Raw genomic sequence first — 18,260 nt, forward strand, 5'->3', positions numbered from 1 at the left:
ATCAATTAGCAATATAAGCACAGCAAGAGCAAGGCTGAGGCATCTTTTTTAGCTGAAGAGACTTAAACTCACAGCTAAGGGGCAATCATTATGGGGAACAAGGGTTACTTTAGCAACCAGAGCGTTCCCCTACGGATGGGGAACTTCAATGCTATTTTAGAGAATCTACTATGGGAAAATGTTTGGAAAACGGCATAATGATTGAACCTTACCTTCGCCCCTGACGAGAGGTTTGCCAGGCAAGTGTCAGCGCACCTGCATCACCTAGAGGCGCGGTCTTTCAATGTGTTCCCTGGCCCTTACTTATCCCACTTCAATAGAAGATTTATGGATTTAGATTTATTTTTCGGGAGCCGCAAAGCATCTAGATAATTTCTAGGAATTTAAATACGACAGTGCGTTTCCCTGCTACCCAAGTGGGCAGATATGATGGCAAAAGAGCATATGGACTAGCCCTGAGAAGGAGTGCGCATATGAAATAAGATGGTTAGTGGTGAGGGAAGACACAGGTCCGCCTGTGAGGGGGAACTGCACCGTGGCTGAATAAGCATATGGGATCGCCTAGTGGGGATCACGCATAGCAGGCACCTATACCCAGAACGCGGGCTGACCAGCAGGCAGACCTACAATGTAACGGGCCAGCAAGTGACTCCTCCACTGAGTCAGTGCTGGGGGCCTTGGAGGAATCTCTGCAGGGCTCACCTAAGCGGGTAACTTTACTGACAGAGTAAATAAAGCATGTATCTCCGTGTTAGGGAGAATGGCGCAGCAAGCGTGTTGTTAACTGAGTTGTTTCCTCAAACACCAAGGGTTACCTAATACCATTGAGGAAACCGGCTCCACTTGCAGATTGTAAAACTTTGCAAATGTATTCGGTGTCGCCCAGCCCGCAGCTCTACAGACGTCTGTTAGAGAGGCGCCACGTGCATGCACCCAAGAGGATGCGATGCTCCGAGTGGAGTGCACACGAATCCTGGGGGACACGGCTCGCCCTGGCTTTGGTAAGCGAGGGAGATGGCATCCACTATCCAGTGGGCCAACCTCTGTTTAGATACGGCACTTCCCTGTTGCCGACCATCATAACAGACGAAGAGCTGCTCAGATGATCTAAAGCTCTGAGAAAAATTCACAAAGCGCGAACTGGACAAAGTAATGAAAGGGGTGGGTCTGCCTCCTCCGGTGGCAGTGCTTGCAGGCTCACTACCTGGTCCTTAAACGGTGTGGTAGAAACCTTGGGCACATATCCAGGGTGGGGTCTCAGAACAACGTGAGAGTAGGCCGGCCCGAATTCCAGGCACAAGTCACTGACCGAAAATGCCTCCAGGTCCCCAACCCTCTAAATCGATGCCAACGCGATCAGCAGAGCTGTCTTCAGGGACATAAATCTTAAAGATACTGAGTCGAGTGGTTCAAAGGGATCTGTACGCAGGCTCCTGAGAACGAGGGCAAGATCCCGAGAGGGCATGAAAGGGGGGCAGGGTGGATCAATTCGCCTAGCACCTCTGAGGAACTGGATGTTGAGGTTATGCCTTCCCACGGTGCTGCCAGCCACTGCGTCATGATGAGCGGAGATGGCAGCCACGTAAACCTTGAGTGTGGAGGGCGACAGCCTTCTCTCCAGCTTCTCTTGGAGAAAAGAAAGCACAATGCGAGAGATGCACCATTCAGTGAATAGACTCCACTTCAGGGCGTAGGGGTGCCTCATCGAGGGGGCTCTAGCCTGAGTAGGGGGCTTTAACCACCGCAGTCGGTAGGTTACCTAAGTCTTCCTCGCGTCTAAGGACCACACGTGGAGGTTCCAAAGATCTGGGTGAGGGTGCCAGATGGTGCCCTGTCTCTGAGAGAGTAGGTCCTCTCTCAAAGGGATCTGCCAGGGGAGGGCCGTTGCGAGGAGGGAGAGTTCTGACATCCAGGTCTGGTTGAGCCAGAGGGGCGCAACTAGCAAGACCTGCTTCTCGTCCTCCCTGACCTTGCACAGTAACTGCACGAGCAGGTTCACTGGAGGAAACACATATTTGCGCATGCCCTGAGGCCAGCTGTGGGCCAGTGCATCCGTGCCGAGGGAGCCCTCGGTCTGGGAAAAAAACAACTGCCAAAGAGCGTTCTCGGGGGAAGCAAACAGATCGATTTAGGCTTCCCTGATTCGCACTCTATCAGCTGAACAGACTCAGGGTGGAGTCTCCATTCTCCTAGACATAAAGGCTGCAGTGAGAGCGCGTCGGTTGCACGGTTGAGCTCGCCTAGAATGTGAATGGCTCGCAGCGATTTCAGCTGCGTATGACTCCAGAGGAGCAGACGGCGGGCGAGCTGAGACATGCGGCAAGAGCGGATACCCCCCATGTGGTAGATATATGCCGCCGCCACACTGTCCGTCCTGACCAGCACGTGCTGTCCAGCACCGGTAAAAAACGGTGGAGAGCGAGGAACACTGCCAACAGCTCTAGACGATTGATAAGCCAATGCAACTGGGTTCCTTTCTACAGGCCCGCAGCTGCATGCCAGCAACACACAACCCCCAGCCCATGTTGGAAGCATCTGTCGAAATGACTGGACGCCTGTCCTAGAGGCACTCAGGCCTGTAGGAACGAGGGGTTGTTCCAAGGGCTGAGGGCGCAGCGACTCAGCGCAGTAACAGTGACTCGGTGTGTGCTCGCGTGCCATGTGCGTCTGGGGACTGAATCGTAAAGTCAGTGCTGAAGTGGTCTTATATGGAGTTATGCGAGCGGCTTGACAGCGGCTGCGGATGCCATATGCCCCAGGAGCCTCTGAAAGGATTTCAGTGGGACCACTGTTTTGCTGTCGAACTCTCTCAGACCGAGTCTAGCTCCAGCCTGAGAAAAGAGATTCTCTGCACATGGGCGAGTTTGCTCTTTTCTCGGTTTACCTGAAGCCCCAACAGGTGAAGGTGCTGGAGCACCTTGCGTCTCTGTGAATAATCAGTTGCTCCCATGAGTGGGCTAAAATCAGTCAGTCGTCGAGATAATTGTGTATGCGGATGCCCGAGAGCCCGAAGGGGAGGATTTGTACTACCAGGCTTGACCTTTTTGAACACAAACCGCAGAAACTGAAAGTGGCATGGAAGAATGGAAACATGGAAGTATGCTTCTTCAGGTATATCGCTGTAAACCAATCCTTAGGAGGAACGCATTGGAGGATGCGTTTCTGCATGAGCATTGAGAACGGCAGCTTGTGCAGACAGCAGTTCAAAATGCGTAGATCTAGGATTTGCCGTGACCCACTGCTCTTTTTGAGCACGATAAAGTACGGGCTGTAAAACCCGCTCTCCATCTCGGCTGGAGGGACCGGCTCGATTGCATCCTTTGCCAGGAGGACAGTAATCTCCTCTCGCAAGACAAGGGCGGACAGGGGGCTGACCCTGGTGAGATACACGCCCGTGAACTTGGGAGGCCGTTACGCAAACTAAATCGCATAGCGAGTGTGATTGTGCATATGAGCCACCGCGAAGGGCCGGCCCGCACTAACCAGGCACGCAGAGCTCTCGCTAATGGACTCATCGCTACAATCGCTGATGTACCAGCAGTGGGGCAGCGCGGAGTGGGTGTGCTGATCCGGGAAGCGCTGGGGTCCCGCAGAAGAGCTTAAGGCGCAAGATTCACCTCGCACCCAAACTCCGGAGGGGGGGCTTAAGGAGTGGGATAAATGAGACCGTCCTCCCAGTACCTGTGAGCCACTGGTGAAATGCACGGAACCTGTGAGCCGGAAGGCATAGCGTCCCAGACTAGCAGAGTTCGGGCTGTCACATGCGGGGAAGAGAAAAAGTGCTCTCTCTGAGGAGCCTGACCCCCCACCAGGGAGAGAGCAAGTTCCCTCTTTTCCAGATGGCCCTTCTCAGGAGCGCTTCGCAGTGCGTTTTACTGGACTTAGTGGCGCCCTGGGGTGGGAAGCGCTGGTTGTCTGCGAGGTGCTTAACGCTGCCGCTTGGCTGGAGGGAGGGGCAGCTCTCGTAGACAGACACTCTCCGCAACAAGGAGTGGATGTGGATGGTTCGGCGGGGGGGAGTCGTCTTACATCCCTGCCAAAAGATAACTCCCATCGTATCTGACTGCACCACCATGAATTCCTGGGTGAATCTACCGACAGTGTCGCCGAACAGGCCAGCCTGGGATATGGGAGAGTCAAGAAAGCGAACTTTGTCGACTCCGCGCATATCTTTGCCAGATTTTAGCCCGAGGTGACGCTCCTGGACCACTAATGTGGCCATCGTCCTTCCCAGAGCACACGCAGCGGACTTGAGGTCCAGTGCGGGGCTTGAAAACAAGCCTGGGTCGGAACCACCCTCGGGCAGCTGGGCCAGTGCCCGTGCGCATGGACCCTAGCGTGCAGGGTGAAAGCAGCCTGGCCCGCGGCTGAGTGAGGCAGTAAACCTACATGCTTTAGATGGGAGACGAGGCTCACTCTAGCAGGGAGGCACCATGCGGGCCCACAGTGGCACTCTCAATCTGGGGAATCGACTCGTACACCCTGGCTGCTCCACCATCAAGGTGCATGCAAATCGGGCAGAGAAAGTGTGCACTTTGTGCACTTTCGGGAAGAAAGGGATGGGAGACTAGAAGGTCTTGTCTTTTTAGTCCTCCACATACACCCATCTAGTTGGTCTGGCTGCGGGGCTGGGGGATAAACCATTTCCAGGCCCATGGCCGAAGCAGCCCGGGAAAGCACGGTTATCATGGCTGTTTCTAGATCCGCCGCCGCGCTTGCTCCCGAGGGGAGGGAGCGGAGGGAGGGAATCCTTCATCAGCCAATGTCAGCCTGTCCTCCGATGCAGCGGTGGACATCTGAGCCTCAGTGTCATCAAGTGAGAGGGCGGAGCCATCCAAGGACAGAACGCTTCTCTCACTCGAAGCTTGGATGAAGCGCTTGAAGGAGTGAGAGGTCCGCAAGCCTGAGGGCGGCAGATTTACTCCCACTGTAACCCTCAGATCTGCCCACTGCCCAGCCGCGGAGTGGGGTGGGTGGCACTTTTGCAAGAGTAACTTGCAATCTTAACTGCGCATCAGACATACCACCGCAGTGACGGCATGCACTGCCCGTGAGCACCGCATTAACATGCTGGACCCCCCAGACTTGCAATGCAGTGCCCATCATCTGGGGACAGGAAACCACCGCATCCAGAAACCCGCAACATCCTGAAAGGACGCACTTTACTTTAGGTAAAAGTGCAATATACAAACCGCTCTGGAGGACCGGACCCAAAGAACGCATGGCTATTTATTGGCTACAAAGAACGCTATCTATTTATTATTAATAATATTATTATTATTTTATTTTATTTTTATTTTTCATAAGTCGTGTGTTGCAGACCTCTTGGCCAGGTCACCCTTGTAAATGAGATCTTGATCTCAATGGGTTTTTTATCTGGTTAAATAAAGAAACATATGGCAAGGGAGAAAACCCAGCTCGACCGTCTGCCGCCGTGTGTATCACACTCTCGACCGGGAGACCGCTCTCGTTCACTCGAAATCGCTGTAAGTCAGCAGGAGGAACCCTCATCGACTCTCTCAGAAGGCTGTGAAGTCTCTGAAGCAAAAAAGATGCCTCAGCCTTGCTCTTGCTGTGCTTATATTGCCAATTGATTGCAACGAGCATCAGCTGCACAAGCTGACGCTGCCAATTCATTGGCATTTCATTGGCCCGATTATATACTCTTTCAGATGATTAGCTTTCTGAACAAAATCCCCATAGTGGATTCTCCACAAAAGCATTGAAGTTTCCCATTCGAAGTGGAACTGAACACTTTACTATCAGGAAAACAGTTAAATAGACCATCTGCAGCGAGGATAAAGACAGAGTCTCCTCCATTTGGCCTCTTTACTGTCTCTTTAATTTTACTCTTCACTTTACTCTTTTACTTTCGTGGATTAGGAAACGGTATTGTACGACCTCCACTGAAGACATCCATTAGCCTACATATTAAATTTCATTTGTTAAGCGCAAATATTTGTTTCAAAACTATTTCTAAATTCAGTTCTAATTTCCAGCAAACAAATAAATGTATAATAATAACGATATGTGGTCAAAGAACTGAGTTATATCCAAACACACGTCCTATTCTTTTGCCCCATATGGTGATTCATACATCTCCAAAACCTGACAGGTGGACAAATCTAAACTTATTTTTATTACAACAAACATAATTATGCATATAATAAATAATACTGATAATAATAATATCATTATACAAATGCAAATTTCATGAATAAACTGAAAAAGCCCCCCACCACACCCTTAGACTTTAGAGCAGCTTTCAGTTGGTAAATGGCGCAGTCTATTTCAGTTTCTCAAAATAACAAGGTGCCAACAACGCGCCTTAACACACCTTTTAGACCAGAATGCCCATGAGTCCACAAAGTGGCACAAATGTATTTGCTATTTAAACAACATGGTGCCAAACGTGAAAATTAGGGTTGCGCTGGCCTGAAAATAGCAACAAATTATGTCAAACACGTCTTGCGCCTTATTGCCCTAGATATTTAAAAGAAATTTTAATTTTTATTATCTAATTAATTATCAAGATCATTAATCTCACATTTTTTGGAGCCCACTGTTAATTTATATACTTTATATTTATTATTATCACACAGAACTGTGTATCTTTTACAGACCTGTAATGGCGTACTCTCAGCAGACATTGATGTGAAGCCCACTATGTCACTGAAGTAGATGGTGACGCTGTCAAATGCTTCTGCTTGTACGGTCTCTCCTCGCTTGAGCTGCTCCGCCACTGAACTGTCAGGAGAATTAGGTTACAATAAAGTGAACCATGAAGTTATTTTCCATACACATGTCCAAAAACAATAGCAAGCATGCAGTGGCAGACAATCACTTTAACAATTCATGGTGGAAAGCAAAAAATATATATATTTAATTTAATACATTATCTACAATCAAAACTAAGGTATAAACAAATCCAACATGGTTTACATCATGCTGAAATATGAGAACTTTGACTAGCTGAGATTCTCTGCCTTTCTTTTAATAATAAAAACAAGATCACTCTTAAGATCAATTAGTGATAATTCAGTTAATTAAAGAGTGAAATAGCTTGGTTAAAGCCCATCTATATTCGTAGAGAGTTCCTATAATTTGTCAGCTTGTCAGCTTCATCTTAAGCTGATTTGAAAAGTTCTCACTGCTTGCATAATCCTCTCAAAAACAGACTACGCTCAACGCTAATAATTAGCTATTTTAGATTAGACAAAAAAAATATAGCAGAAGTTTTATAACACGCAAGTTAACTAGAAATAAGAGATTTCTGAACTAATTGCTTCCACAGTCCCCAATCAAACATTTGGAAACTTCATAGGAAACATTGCACAACATGATTTCTTACTGTGGAAGAATTTGGTAAAGAAGATTTTCAGCTTTCCGTTTTTCCTCGAGGTAGGCTTGTGTTCGCTCCTCTACCAAGTTCTCCAGGTTATTGGCATACTGTTCCATTCTGGATAACAAGTTATTGAGTATACTGGTGCTACCTTCTCTGCAAAAAAGGAAAGAAAAGTTATATAACAATAATATAAATAATAATTGTTAAAAATACAAATCTAAAAATACAGATATTAGACACCTGCAAATTTATATATGCAACAATCAGTTTACAGTCGAATTATGTGAGATAACTTGTAAGTAACCCATGAAAAGACTATGAATAAGAGACATCATAGCATATTATTGGTTATGAAACAAGCATGAGAATGGTACTGAAAATGGGTAACAGGAAGATGCTCTGAGATCTGTATAGTCCTCTATAATGCAGTGTTCTTCAGGGGGTGTTATGGCATAGATGAACCTTATGATGCTGTAAAAGGCAGCACTTATGATGAAATGTGGTCCATTTTGGTTGATTCATGTACTGCTGGTGTGTGGTTTGCTGAATCATATTGTTCTATTTAGGGGTCAGATCTCACTCCTACATACAGCACACCCATACAGACCTGCTTGGCTGCATTCATCTAATGAGCCACACTCTTCACGCAAAAACATATAAATGATGACGATGACTGAGAATGTAAACGTTTTCAAAAGCAAATATGATTTTAAGATTAATAAACTTATTACTGGGAACATTATACTATTGCAAACTATTGATATATAAAACATAGTAACTAAATGTATCAAGATCTATTAATTATTATTCTAGAAATTATTATTTATTCATTCATTCATTTTTCTTCGGTTTAGTCTCTTTTTTTATCAGGGGTCGCCACACCACCAACTTTAAATTATTATTTATTTACATAAAACACAATAGTGATCCTGTTTAAGATGATGAAGATGAAAAGAAGAAGGTGGTGTAAAACAAACACACAAAAAAACTAAAAAGTCCAAGACGTATTTCTAATGTGATCCTCTATGAGATAAGCACAAGTGCAAGAAGCTAACTACTAACAACACCAATCATGCATAGCATTATGACCACCCTCAGCCAACAGCAATGACCGCACCTGACAAACAAACACAGTCACAGGTGCAGTTTACAGTGTGGTATATAATATATAATATACATAAGGGTTGTCACGATACTGGAATTTGATACTAATTGATACTGAAAGCTTAAACAGCACTGAATTGCCATTGATCACATGCTCAACAGAAATGACTGTGATTAGCTGTGAAGGTGATCGGTTCACTGAACTCACCGCTGTTTACTGAGTGTAACCACAGATACAGGGACACTGGAGCATTTCAAAGTCTTGTCATTTAGCTGGTTTGTCTAAGTAAACAGTGGTGAATTCAGATGCAAAAGCCACCAAAAATTAACTAATGACATTAAGTGAATGCTTTAGTACATGCTCAACAAATAGATTTGCTTCAAATCATCTAAATCCCAGCCTAACCTCATTCAGAAATAACAGTTTGTTGGCAAAAGCTGCTAAACGCCACTTGCCTTTGACAGCTAAAGCCGCGATGTCCTGAAAACCAATCAGAAGGCGCAAATCAAATCATATGTTTTCAGTGTAGCAGCGCGAGTTTATGAGGAGACTGTTTTATTCCACTTCGATTATGATTTTAAAAGATGGAGTTTGATGAACTGGATGAGCCTGGATGAGCCTGTCCAACTGTCAGTGAATAGCAAATGAAAATGTCTCTTACCTCAAAACTCTGTGCATTATAAAAAAAGCAGAAAACACAATGTACAGTCTGAAGTGTATGCGCAATGACGCTACTTTGAATGAGTCCAATTTACTATACATTAGATAGCAACTGCGTTTCACGAAAGACGTTAAGATGTTAAGATGCTGTTCTTTTATCCCACATGGATGCTATGAGGATAAACAAGGGACCAAGACCTTAAGTATGGTGAGAATGAATGAATGACAGCTTCTAAAAGTGTCTGAGAGACATCCCCTTTTTGCCCAGTAGGCCTACCTTGTGTTTTATTTGCTAATTTAAGCTATTTTTTTTTAAAGATATATATAAAGTATAAAACTATTCATTATTTGAATTAATTCATATTACCTACACGTCTGATAAGCTTTTTATATTAATGGACAATGCACAGATATTGATGTTTCACAATGTTTTTACACTACATTATTTGAATCTAACAAGCTTAGTTTACAATGTTTACATTTTAAATCTAAATCCCAAATATCAGAAATGACAACAGATTGATCCAATTTAATTATTGTCAGTTTTAATATTATTAATTAATGCACTTACTTGACAGATTTCATTCATTCACTTTTCTTCTGCTTTGTCCTTGGTTTATCACAGTAGAATAAACCGCCACTTACTTGACAGATTTATGTATTTTAGATGGTTTGTGTAATGTGTTTTATGGTATAATAATTTTTAATTGCATTTTTAATGATTTTTAATTTAATTACACTCTCTTGTAAAAAAGCAATAAAAGCAAAAGTGGATTTAGCTGATTTTGACGCAAAAGAAAATTTCATTCATTCATTTTCTTTTTGGCTTAGTCCCTTTATTATTCTGGGGTCGCCACAGCAGAATGAACCGCCAACTTATCCAGCACATGTTTTACGCAGCGGTTGCCCTTCCAGCTGCAACCCATCTCTGAGAAACATCCATACACACTCGCTCACACTCATACACTATGGACAATTTAGCCAACCCAATTCACCTGTACCGCATGTCTTTAGACTGTGGGGGAAACCGGAGCACCCGGAGGAAACCCACACAAACGCAGGGAGAACATGCAAACTCCACACAGAAATGTCAACTGACCAAGCCGAGGCTCGAACCAGCGACCTTCTTGCAGTGAGGCAACAGTACTACCCACTGCACCACTGCGTTGCCAAAAGAAAATTTTCCTTGTTAAAAACCAAAGAATTGTCTAAAGTGACATTTATGAAAAAAAGTTATTTCATTTACCAGCTAATAACTGTCATGGATTGGTCAGGCTCTCACGACCCCCACTCACGAAGATCACCATCACCTGACTTCTAATGAGCACACAGCTGCATCACATTCACGAGCACCAGATAAAAGCACAGCACTCCAGTCGCTCATTGTCCGGGCTCGTCTCGACGAAAGCGGACAACTGAGCGACCACTCAGCGTAGTCATCCTCAGCTAAAACAAACGATTTACTTACCTGTTCTCTTTGTATTCCTCCTAGTCTTCCTGGTCCTCCCGAATCGTCCTGTCTTCCAGTCCTTCCAAGTCTGTGTCATCCTCTGTCAGCTGTATCTGGTGTGTGCTGTCCATCCTCGTGTATTCCTGTTACCCAGCCACGGAGGAAAAGACCCCAACATCATTCCTGATCCTCCTGGCTATCCTTCATGTGCTCCTTGTTGTCATTTAATAAACACCCTAACGTTTCCTTACCTCTGTCTCCTGTCCGCTTCATAACAGAAGCCCGGACCAATAACGACGACAACATGAGCACCCCCGATCACTTACAAGAGCTGGTGGACCAGTTGAAGCGGATTCTACAGCCACCAGCTCCACTTTCCAACGCACCACCAGCACCGAGCACTTCCGCCTCCACAGTTTCTTCTTCGGCCCTTCCTTCCAGTCCCATGGCCCGACCAGCGCCCTACTCAGGCGGAGCGGGGGAGTGCAATGGTTTTCTGTTACAATGTTCCCTCATATTCGAAATGCAACCTTCTCTATATCCCACAGATAAGTCGAAGATCGCCTACATCGTATCTCTACTCTCTGGACCTGCACTTAAATGGGCTGAGACGATCTGGAACCAAGCCGGGCCGGTCATGAATTCCATCACTACCTTCACGGAGTATTTCAAAGAGGTGTTTGGACGTTCTGATGGGGAAGTAGCCGCTGGAGAGCAGCTGTATCATCTAAAGCAAGGTACTCTATCTACACAGGAATATGCTCTCCGGTTTCGCACTCTAGCAGCTGCAAGTGGATGGAATGAGAGATCGTTGTTGACCACGTACCGGCTCGGCTTGGAACCCACTCTCCGAATCCAACTGGCCACATTAGATGATACAATGGGTCTGGAGAGATTCATCCAACATTCTCTCCGATGTTCCGATCGTCTCCGTTCCTATCAACAGGACACCATCACCCCCTCGTCTGCACTCCTCCAATCGCCTGAGTCAACAGCCTCTCCAGAACCAGAACCCATGATAATAGAGTCTGGAAGACTGACATCAGCGGAACGACAGAGGAGGCTGACCCGGGGTCTGTGTCTATACTGCGGTGCCAGTGGACACACCCGTATGGAGTGTCCCCTTCGTCCCATTCGGACTTCAGTGAGTGTATTCAGTACGAATATTGAACAATGTAAACCACTTACTACCACCGTACAAATAACTACTGCCTCTATTTCTCTCCTTGTCACAGCCCTCATCGACTCCGGGTCAGCAGGGAACTTCATCTCCCAATCCCTCTGTCGTCAACTCCACCTCCGTACTGAGGCGTCCTCGCACATATACCAGATACAACCGATAACCCAGTGCACTCGATCTTCGACCCGTATCCATCGACAATGCGAAGACATCCTTCTTCAAGTGGGGTTGTTACATCAAGAGAGGATTCAATTTCTGGTTCTGGAGGGTGCAAATATGGACATCATTCTAGGGCGCCCGTGGCTGGTGAAGCACGATCCCATCATCTCTTGGGGCACAGGAGAGATAAAGAAATGGGGATCTGGATGTACACCTGCCTGTTTTCCAAATCTCCCTCTTCAAGGTCGGAACCCCATTTCTTTGTTTGCAACATCGGTCGAGAGCCCTCCTGAGAAGCAGTCTATCCACATTCCTAAGGAGTACAGCTCCTTTCAAGATGTCTTCTGCCCCAAGAGAGCTTCCCAGCTACCGCCGCATCGGCCATGGGACTGCGCGATCGACCTAGTTCCAGATGCCCAGTTGCCAAGAGGTAGGATCTACCCGCTCTCGCTTCCAGAGAATCAGGCAATGGAAGATTACATAAGGGAGGCTCTGAGTCAGGGGTACATACGTCACTCAAAATCACCAGCCGCCTCAAGCTTCTTCTTTGTGGCCAAGAAGGACGGAGGGCTGCGTCCATGCATCGACTACAGGGTCCTAAATAACGGTACAGTAAAATACCGATATCCCCTTCCTCTGGTACCAGCCGCTTTGGAACAGCTCCGAGAAGCTAAAGTCTTCACAAAATTGGACCTCCGCAGCGCGTATAATCTGATAAGAATACGTGAGGGGGACCAATGGAAGACAGCATTCGTGACCCCTACTGGCCACTATGAATATGAGGTCATGCCTTACGGTCTGGTCAATGCCCCCTCCGTATTCCAAAACTTCATTCATGAAGTCCTCCGGGAGTTTCTTCACCACTGTGTAATAGTGTACATAGATGACATCCTCATTTACTCCCGGAGTGAGGCCGAACATCGCCAACACGTTGCGGAGGTCCTACACACATTGAGAGAACATCACCTCTACCTCAAAGCGGAGAAATGCTCATTCCACCAGAAGTCGATTCATTTCTTGGGATACATCATTGACCAAACCGGTATACGTATGGATGGGAAGAAAATTGAGGCTGTTCTATCCTGGTCAGAACCCACTTCCATTAAGGAGCTCCAGAGGTTTCTTGGGTTTGCTAACTTTTATAGACGGTTTATCAAGGACTACAGCAGGATTACATCACCTCTCACTAATCTCCTCAAGGGTAAACCCAAAGGACTGGAGTGGACCAAAGAAGCAGCCGCAGCCTTCCGCCTTCTTAAGAAGGAGTTCACAAGGGCCCCACTCCTGACTCATCCTGACCCAAATCTTCCTTTCGTGGTGGAAGTGGACGCATCCACCACCGGCGTCGGGGCAGTATTATCTCAACATCATGATACACCGCCCCGACTGCATCCCTGTGCCTATTTCTCTCGGAAGTTGAGCCCGGCGGAGCAGAATTACAGCATAGGAGACAGGGAGCTTCTAGCAATCAAGCTAGCCTTGGAGGAGTGGCGTCACTGGTTGGAGGGAGCCAAACATCCGTTCCAGGTGATCACAGATCACAAAAACCTCCAATACATCAAAGAGGCCAAGAGACTATGTCCACGTCAAGCCAGATGGTCACTTTTCTTCTCACGTTTTGATTTCTCCATTTCCTATCGTCCAGGACCCAAGAATCTAAGAGCAGACGCTCTCTCTCGTTTACACGAGCATCACGATCATGAAGAACTCCCAACGAAGATTCTTCCCGAACACATCTCCATTTGTCCGAGCACCTGGAGCGCGCCTCCAGTCGTTGCCACTCCGGAAGCCCCTGCTCCGCCGGGATGCCCTCCTCATCGGCAGTTCATACCACCTGAACACCGGGTAGATCTGATCCACTCCTTACATACCTCGCTAGGCACTGGACATCCAGGGATCAACAATACTCTCTCGCTAGTATCCCAACGATTCTGGTGGCCAAACATGGCAAGGGATGTGAGGCAATATGTTCAGGGCTGTAAGGACTGTGCCCAATCCAAGAGCCCACGTCATCTACCCGCTGGAAAGCTCCATCCCTTGCCGATTCCGAACCGTCCCTGGTCACACCTAGGAGTGGACTTTATCACTGACCTCCCTTCGTCAGAAGGTAATACCTGTATTCTAGTCATAGTAGATAGATTCTCAAAGTTTGTCAAACTAATCCCTCTGAAAGGTCTTCCCACAGCCTTTGAAACTGCCGACAATATCTTTAATCAAGTCTTCAGGTCATTTGGTATTCCAGAAGATATTGTGTCGGACAGAGGTCCACAGTTCATCTCACGTCTATGGAAAGCCTTCTTCAAGCTCCTAGGTGTGGCCGTCAGCCTCTCTTCTGGATATCATCCCCAAACCAACGGGCAGACAGAGAGGAAGATTCAGGAGGTGGGACGGTTCCTGAGGACCTTCTGCAGTGGTCACCAGAACTCCTGGAGCCAGTATTTGGGCTGGGCAGAATATGCCCAAAATTCACTGCGGCAACCCTCCACCGGACTCACGCCATTCCAGTGCGTCCTGGGCTTCCAACCACCGCTCTTTCCCTGGGATGGCGAACCATCTGATGTCCCCGCAGTGGATCACTGGTTCCGGGAGAGCGAGAGAGTCTGGGACGAGGCTCATCAACATCTGCAGAGGGCAGTCCGTCGAAGCAAGGTAACCGCCGATAGGAGAAGGTCTGAAGAACCCAGATACACACCCGGACAAAAGGTGTGGCTATCCACCCGGGACATACGCATGCGACTGCCCTCTCGCAAGTTAAGTCCCCGATTTGTTGGTCCCTTCACCATCGTGGAACAGGTTAACCCCGTCACCTACAAACTACAATTACCCTCTCACTACCGTATTCACCCTACATTCCACGTATCACTCCTGAAACCCTATCACGATCCTGTTCTTCCCTCCACAGAGCCTGACCACGAAGAGGAACCCCCTCCTCCACTGCTCCTAGAAGAAGGAGCCGTCTACGCAGTGAAGGAGATCTTGCGTTCCCGACGTCGTGGTGGCCAGTTGGAGTACCTGGTGGACTGGGAAGGGTACGGCCCCGAAGAAAGGACATGGGTTCCCAGAGCTGATATTCTCGATCCTAGTCTCATGGTGGAGTTTCATGAGAGCCACCCTGAGTTCCCAGCGCCTAGAGGCAGAGGGAGACCACCACGGCGTCGGAGGTGTCGGCCCTCAGGAGCGGGCCCTGGGGAGGGGGGTACTGTCATGGATTGGTCAGGCTCTCACGACCCCCACTCACGAAGATCACCATCACCTGACTTCTAATGAGCACACAGCTGCATCACATTCACGAGCACCAGATAAAAGCACAGCACTCCAGTCGCTCATTGTCCGGGCTCGTCTCGACGAAAGCGGACAACTGAGCGACCACTCAGCGTAGTCATCCTCAGCTAAAACAAACGATTTACTTACCTGTTCTCTTTGTATTCCTCCTAGTCTTCCTGGTCCTCCCGAATCGTCCTGTCTTCCAGTCCTTCCAAGTCTGTGTCATCCTCTGTCAGCTGTATCTGGTGTGTGCTGTCCATCCTCGTGTATTCCTGTTACCCAGCCACGGAGGAAAAGACCCCAACATCATTCCTGATCCTCCTGGCTATCCTTCATGTGCTCCTTGTTGTCATTTAATAAACACCCTAACGTTTCCTTACCTCTGTCTCCTGTCCGCTTCATAACAATAACCTTTTCATTATCTATAAAATAAAACTTCTAAAACGAGTTACAGAAGCCTGATAGAATCGCTCATTTACAAGAGAAGAGATCAGATGGATTTAGAGGGTTTTGCATCTGAACTTCATATACAGTATATATATATATATATATATATATATATATATATATATATATATATATATATATATATATATATATATATACCATCCAACGGCAGGCTGTACACTACATTTTTTATTGGTTTTATCTAAGTTTATCACTGATGAAACTGTGATGGCACAGCACCTTGGAACTTCAGTCTTCAGTCTCTTGGAACTGCACACATTCTCTACTGTTCAGACTACTGTACTGAGCATTTTTTTTAGAATTGGTGTAAATATGAAGTGTCCTTTAGCTATGTGTCATCCACAGCTCCCTCATTCCAAAGGAGAGCAGTGTTAAGCATTGTTCACTTCAGGGTATAACACATCACCAGCAGCTACAAAAGTGGTGACCAGAGCAACATGTGACAGCATACAGCATCCATTCATGTTAACAGGACAATGCACCATGCCAGATTATCAGAATCATCAAGAATGGTTCAAGGACCATGCAGATGATTTTCTGTTAATCCCTTGGCTACCAAATACACCTCACATTCAACTGAAGACCTTTGGCCTTTCATTGGTTTTTAGCAGTAAAAAAGCTTGTTATGTCGCTTGATGTTGCAAACTGGTATTTCATTATGATATAATTTTACTGTTATGTATTATCATAAACATACATGTTTGTAGAACAAATAGTTTGGTTGTTAATTGCTATTTGCTTATGCACTGCAGAATAAGGTCAATAAAAACAATAAAATAGATAGCTAGAATGTATCAAATGGTTTAATGCACAGGTAGTGCCAGTCATCACCATTTTGCGCTGCTCTCATTGACACACACATCACTTGATCAGATCGAAGATTTTGCTGCGCACACATTTAAAGCTGTTAACACTGTGACTTAATAATCTAATAGCTTCAGTACTGAAAGAGATACACAGACAAAGCCAGGTAATACATACAGGCAACTTGTATCGCTCTCTCTCAATATCTGAGTAAGTAAATTGTACATTAAATTGCTATTGAAGGGGGACATTTTTTTAACCTGGAACAGACAACGGATCTGATTTTAGATCTTTCCCAATCACTAACAATTCTACACCAAGATGCATTTATGTAATGAAAACTGGGCTTTAAGGTTTCTTTTTCCATAAGGCACATGAGCTACTTCAAAGGACCTTTATCAACGCCTGTCAAATCTGACTTAAGTGCCCCTGTGGGGAATTAAACATGAAGCTTTCACTCACATCAATATAGACTGTTTATCAATGAGCTGTCAGGGACCAGGACAGATGCAGCATTCCATTTAAAGATGCAGCACTGCTTCTATTTCATTAAGTAAGCACAAACTGGGCTTTGTTTAACTTTATGTAATAAATCATTATATGCAAGAGTGAATTATGAATTGATTCCTGCATTTCTCATTTGTGTGTTCAATAGTTTAACACACAACAATGAATCATTTCAATTGGGCATTTAGTGTTAGTTATTTGTTGTAATTGATGATGTATTTATTTTAGTGAGGCAATGCAGGGTTGGAAATGAACAAAGACTTAGAGTAATAATGCCAATTGCAAGAACAAAAACACCTAATTCATGACAGCTGGGCAAAAATGCCCCTGCAGAAAAAAGCTATGTATTACAGCTTCTTCTATTGAAAATAAGTGAAAAAGTTATGATTAATCACATTGTGCCAATGCATGTGTTTCAATGTGCCATTACATTTACACACATTTGCAATTATAACAATTGTAAATATTTCTGTTGAGCTCATGAATGCAGTTAGCAGTTAGTGGTTTTCAATTAGTCCCTGGTGAAGATAGTGAGTTTGAGTTTGTTTTTCAAATAAAGTGTTGTATTTCATGTTACTATGCTAAAAAGTTTGCATTTCATGCTACTAAAATAACCAATGTGAAATTTAGATTCTCTAACATTTAAAAAGAAAACACTTTACAATAAGGTTTTATTAGTTAATGCTCGTTAATGTATTTACTAACATGAAGTAAGCATGGACCATAGATATTCACATTACATGCCTACGCTATTGTTGTCTATTGAAAGGAATGCATCAATAGAGCCGGCATTTTAGTACAGAGAAGCACTCCTTTGAAATGAATGTGGGACCAAGGTGCAGTGGCGGACACCTGTTTACATTTATCTATGATCGGGAGTTTTCCCGGGGGTCAGTATGTAAATTATTTTTTTTAAATTATGAAAATTATCATTTTACAGCACTTTTGTACATCGATGGACAAGTGATTGCACAGGCATTGCTGACAAAGAGCGTGTTTATGTGCATGAAAATGTATTATCCTTTCTACCTGTTAAATTTCATCTAATCTGTGTCCTGAAACAAACCCCATCTCCTACTTTCACTTTTAATTCTAATGAGCGTTTCAACGACTCGTGTGAACCAATTTTCCTGCTTTCCTGTGGATGTGCACATCCACCTTTCTGATCTAAATGGTATATAACATAATATCCAATAATTTAGGGTGGAAAGTATGCACATTGAGGCGCAGGCACTGTTATGTTATCAGGCACTCTTTTAAGTTACTTAAAAAAATAGCCATTACTTCACTTAGCCAACAATAATAGGCACAGCAGTGT

The 18,260-nt window shown here is 45.5% G+C and overlaps 1 protein-coding gene across 1 annotated transcript in view; it reads right to left on the minus strand.

Moving 5' to 3' along the window:
- npr2 (natriuretic peptide receptor 2) overlaps positions 1 to 18,260 on the minus strand; it is an 88,415-nt gene that overhangs the window by 18,577 nt on the left and 51,578 nt on the right. Inside the window, 2 exon segments of the mRNA XM_056458442.1 lie at positions 6,624 to 6,747; positions 7,352 to 7,498. Of these exon segments, the coding sequence (XP_056314417.1) occupies positions 6,624 to 6,747; positions 7,352 to 7,498 (271 nt within the window).

Source organism: Danio aesculapii, chromosome 5 (genome assembly GCF_903798145.1).
Source record: "Danio aesculapii chromosome 5, fDanAes4.1, whole genome shotgun sequence".
NCBI lineage: Eukaryota > Metazoa > Chordata > Actinopteri > Cypriniformes > Danionidae > Danio > Danio aesculapii.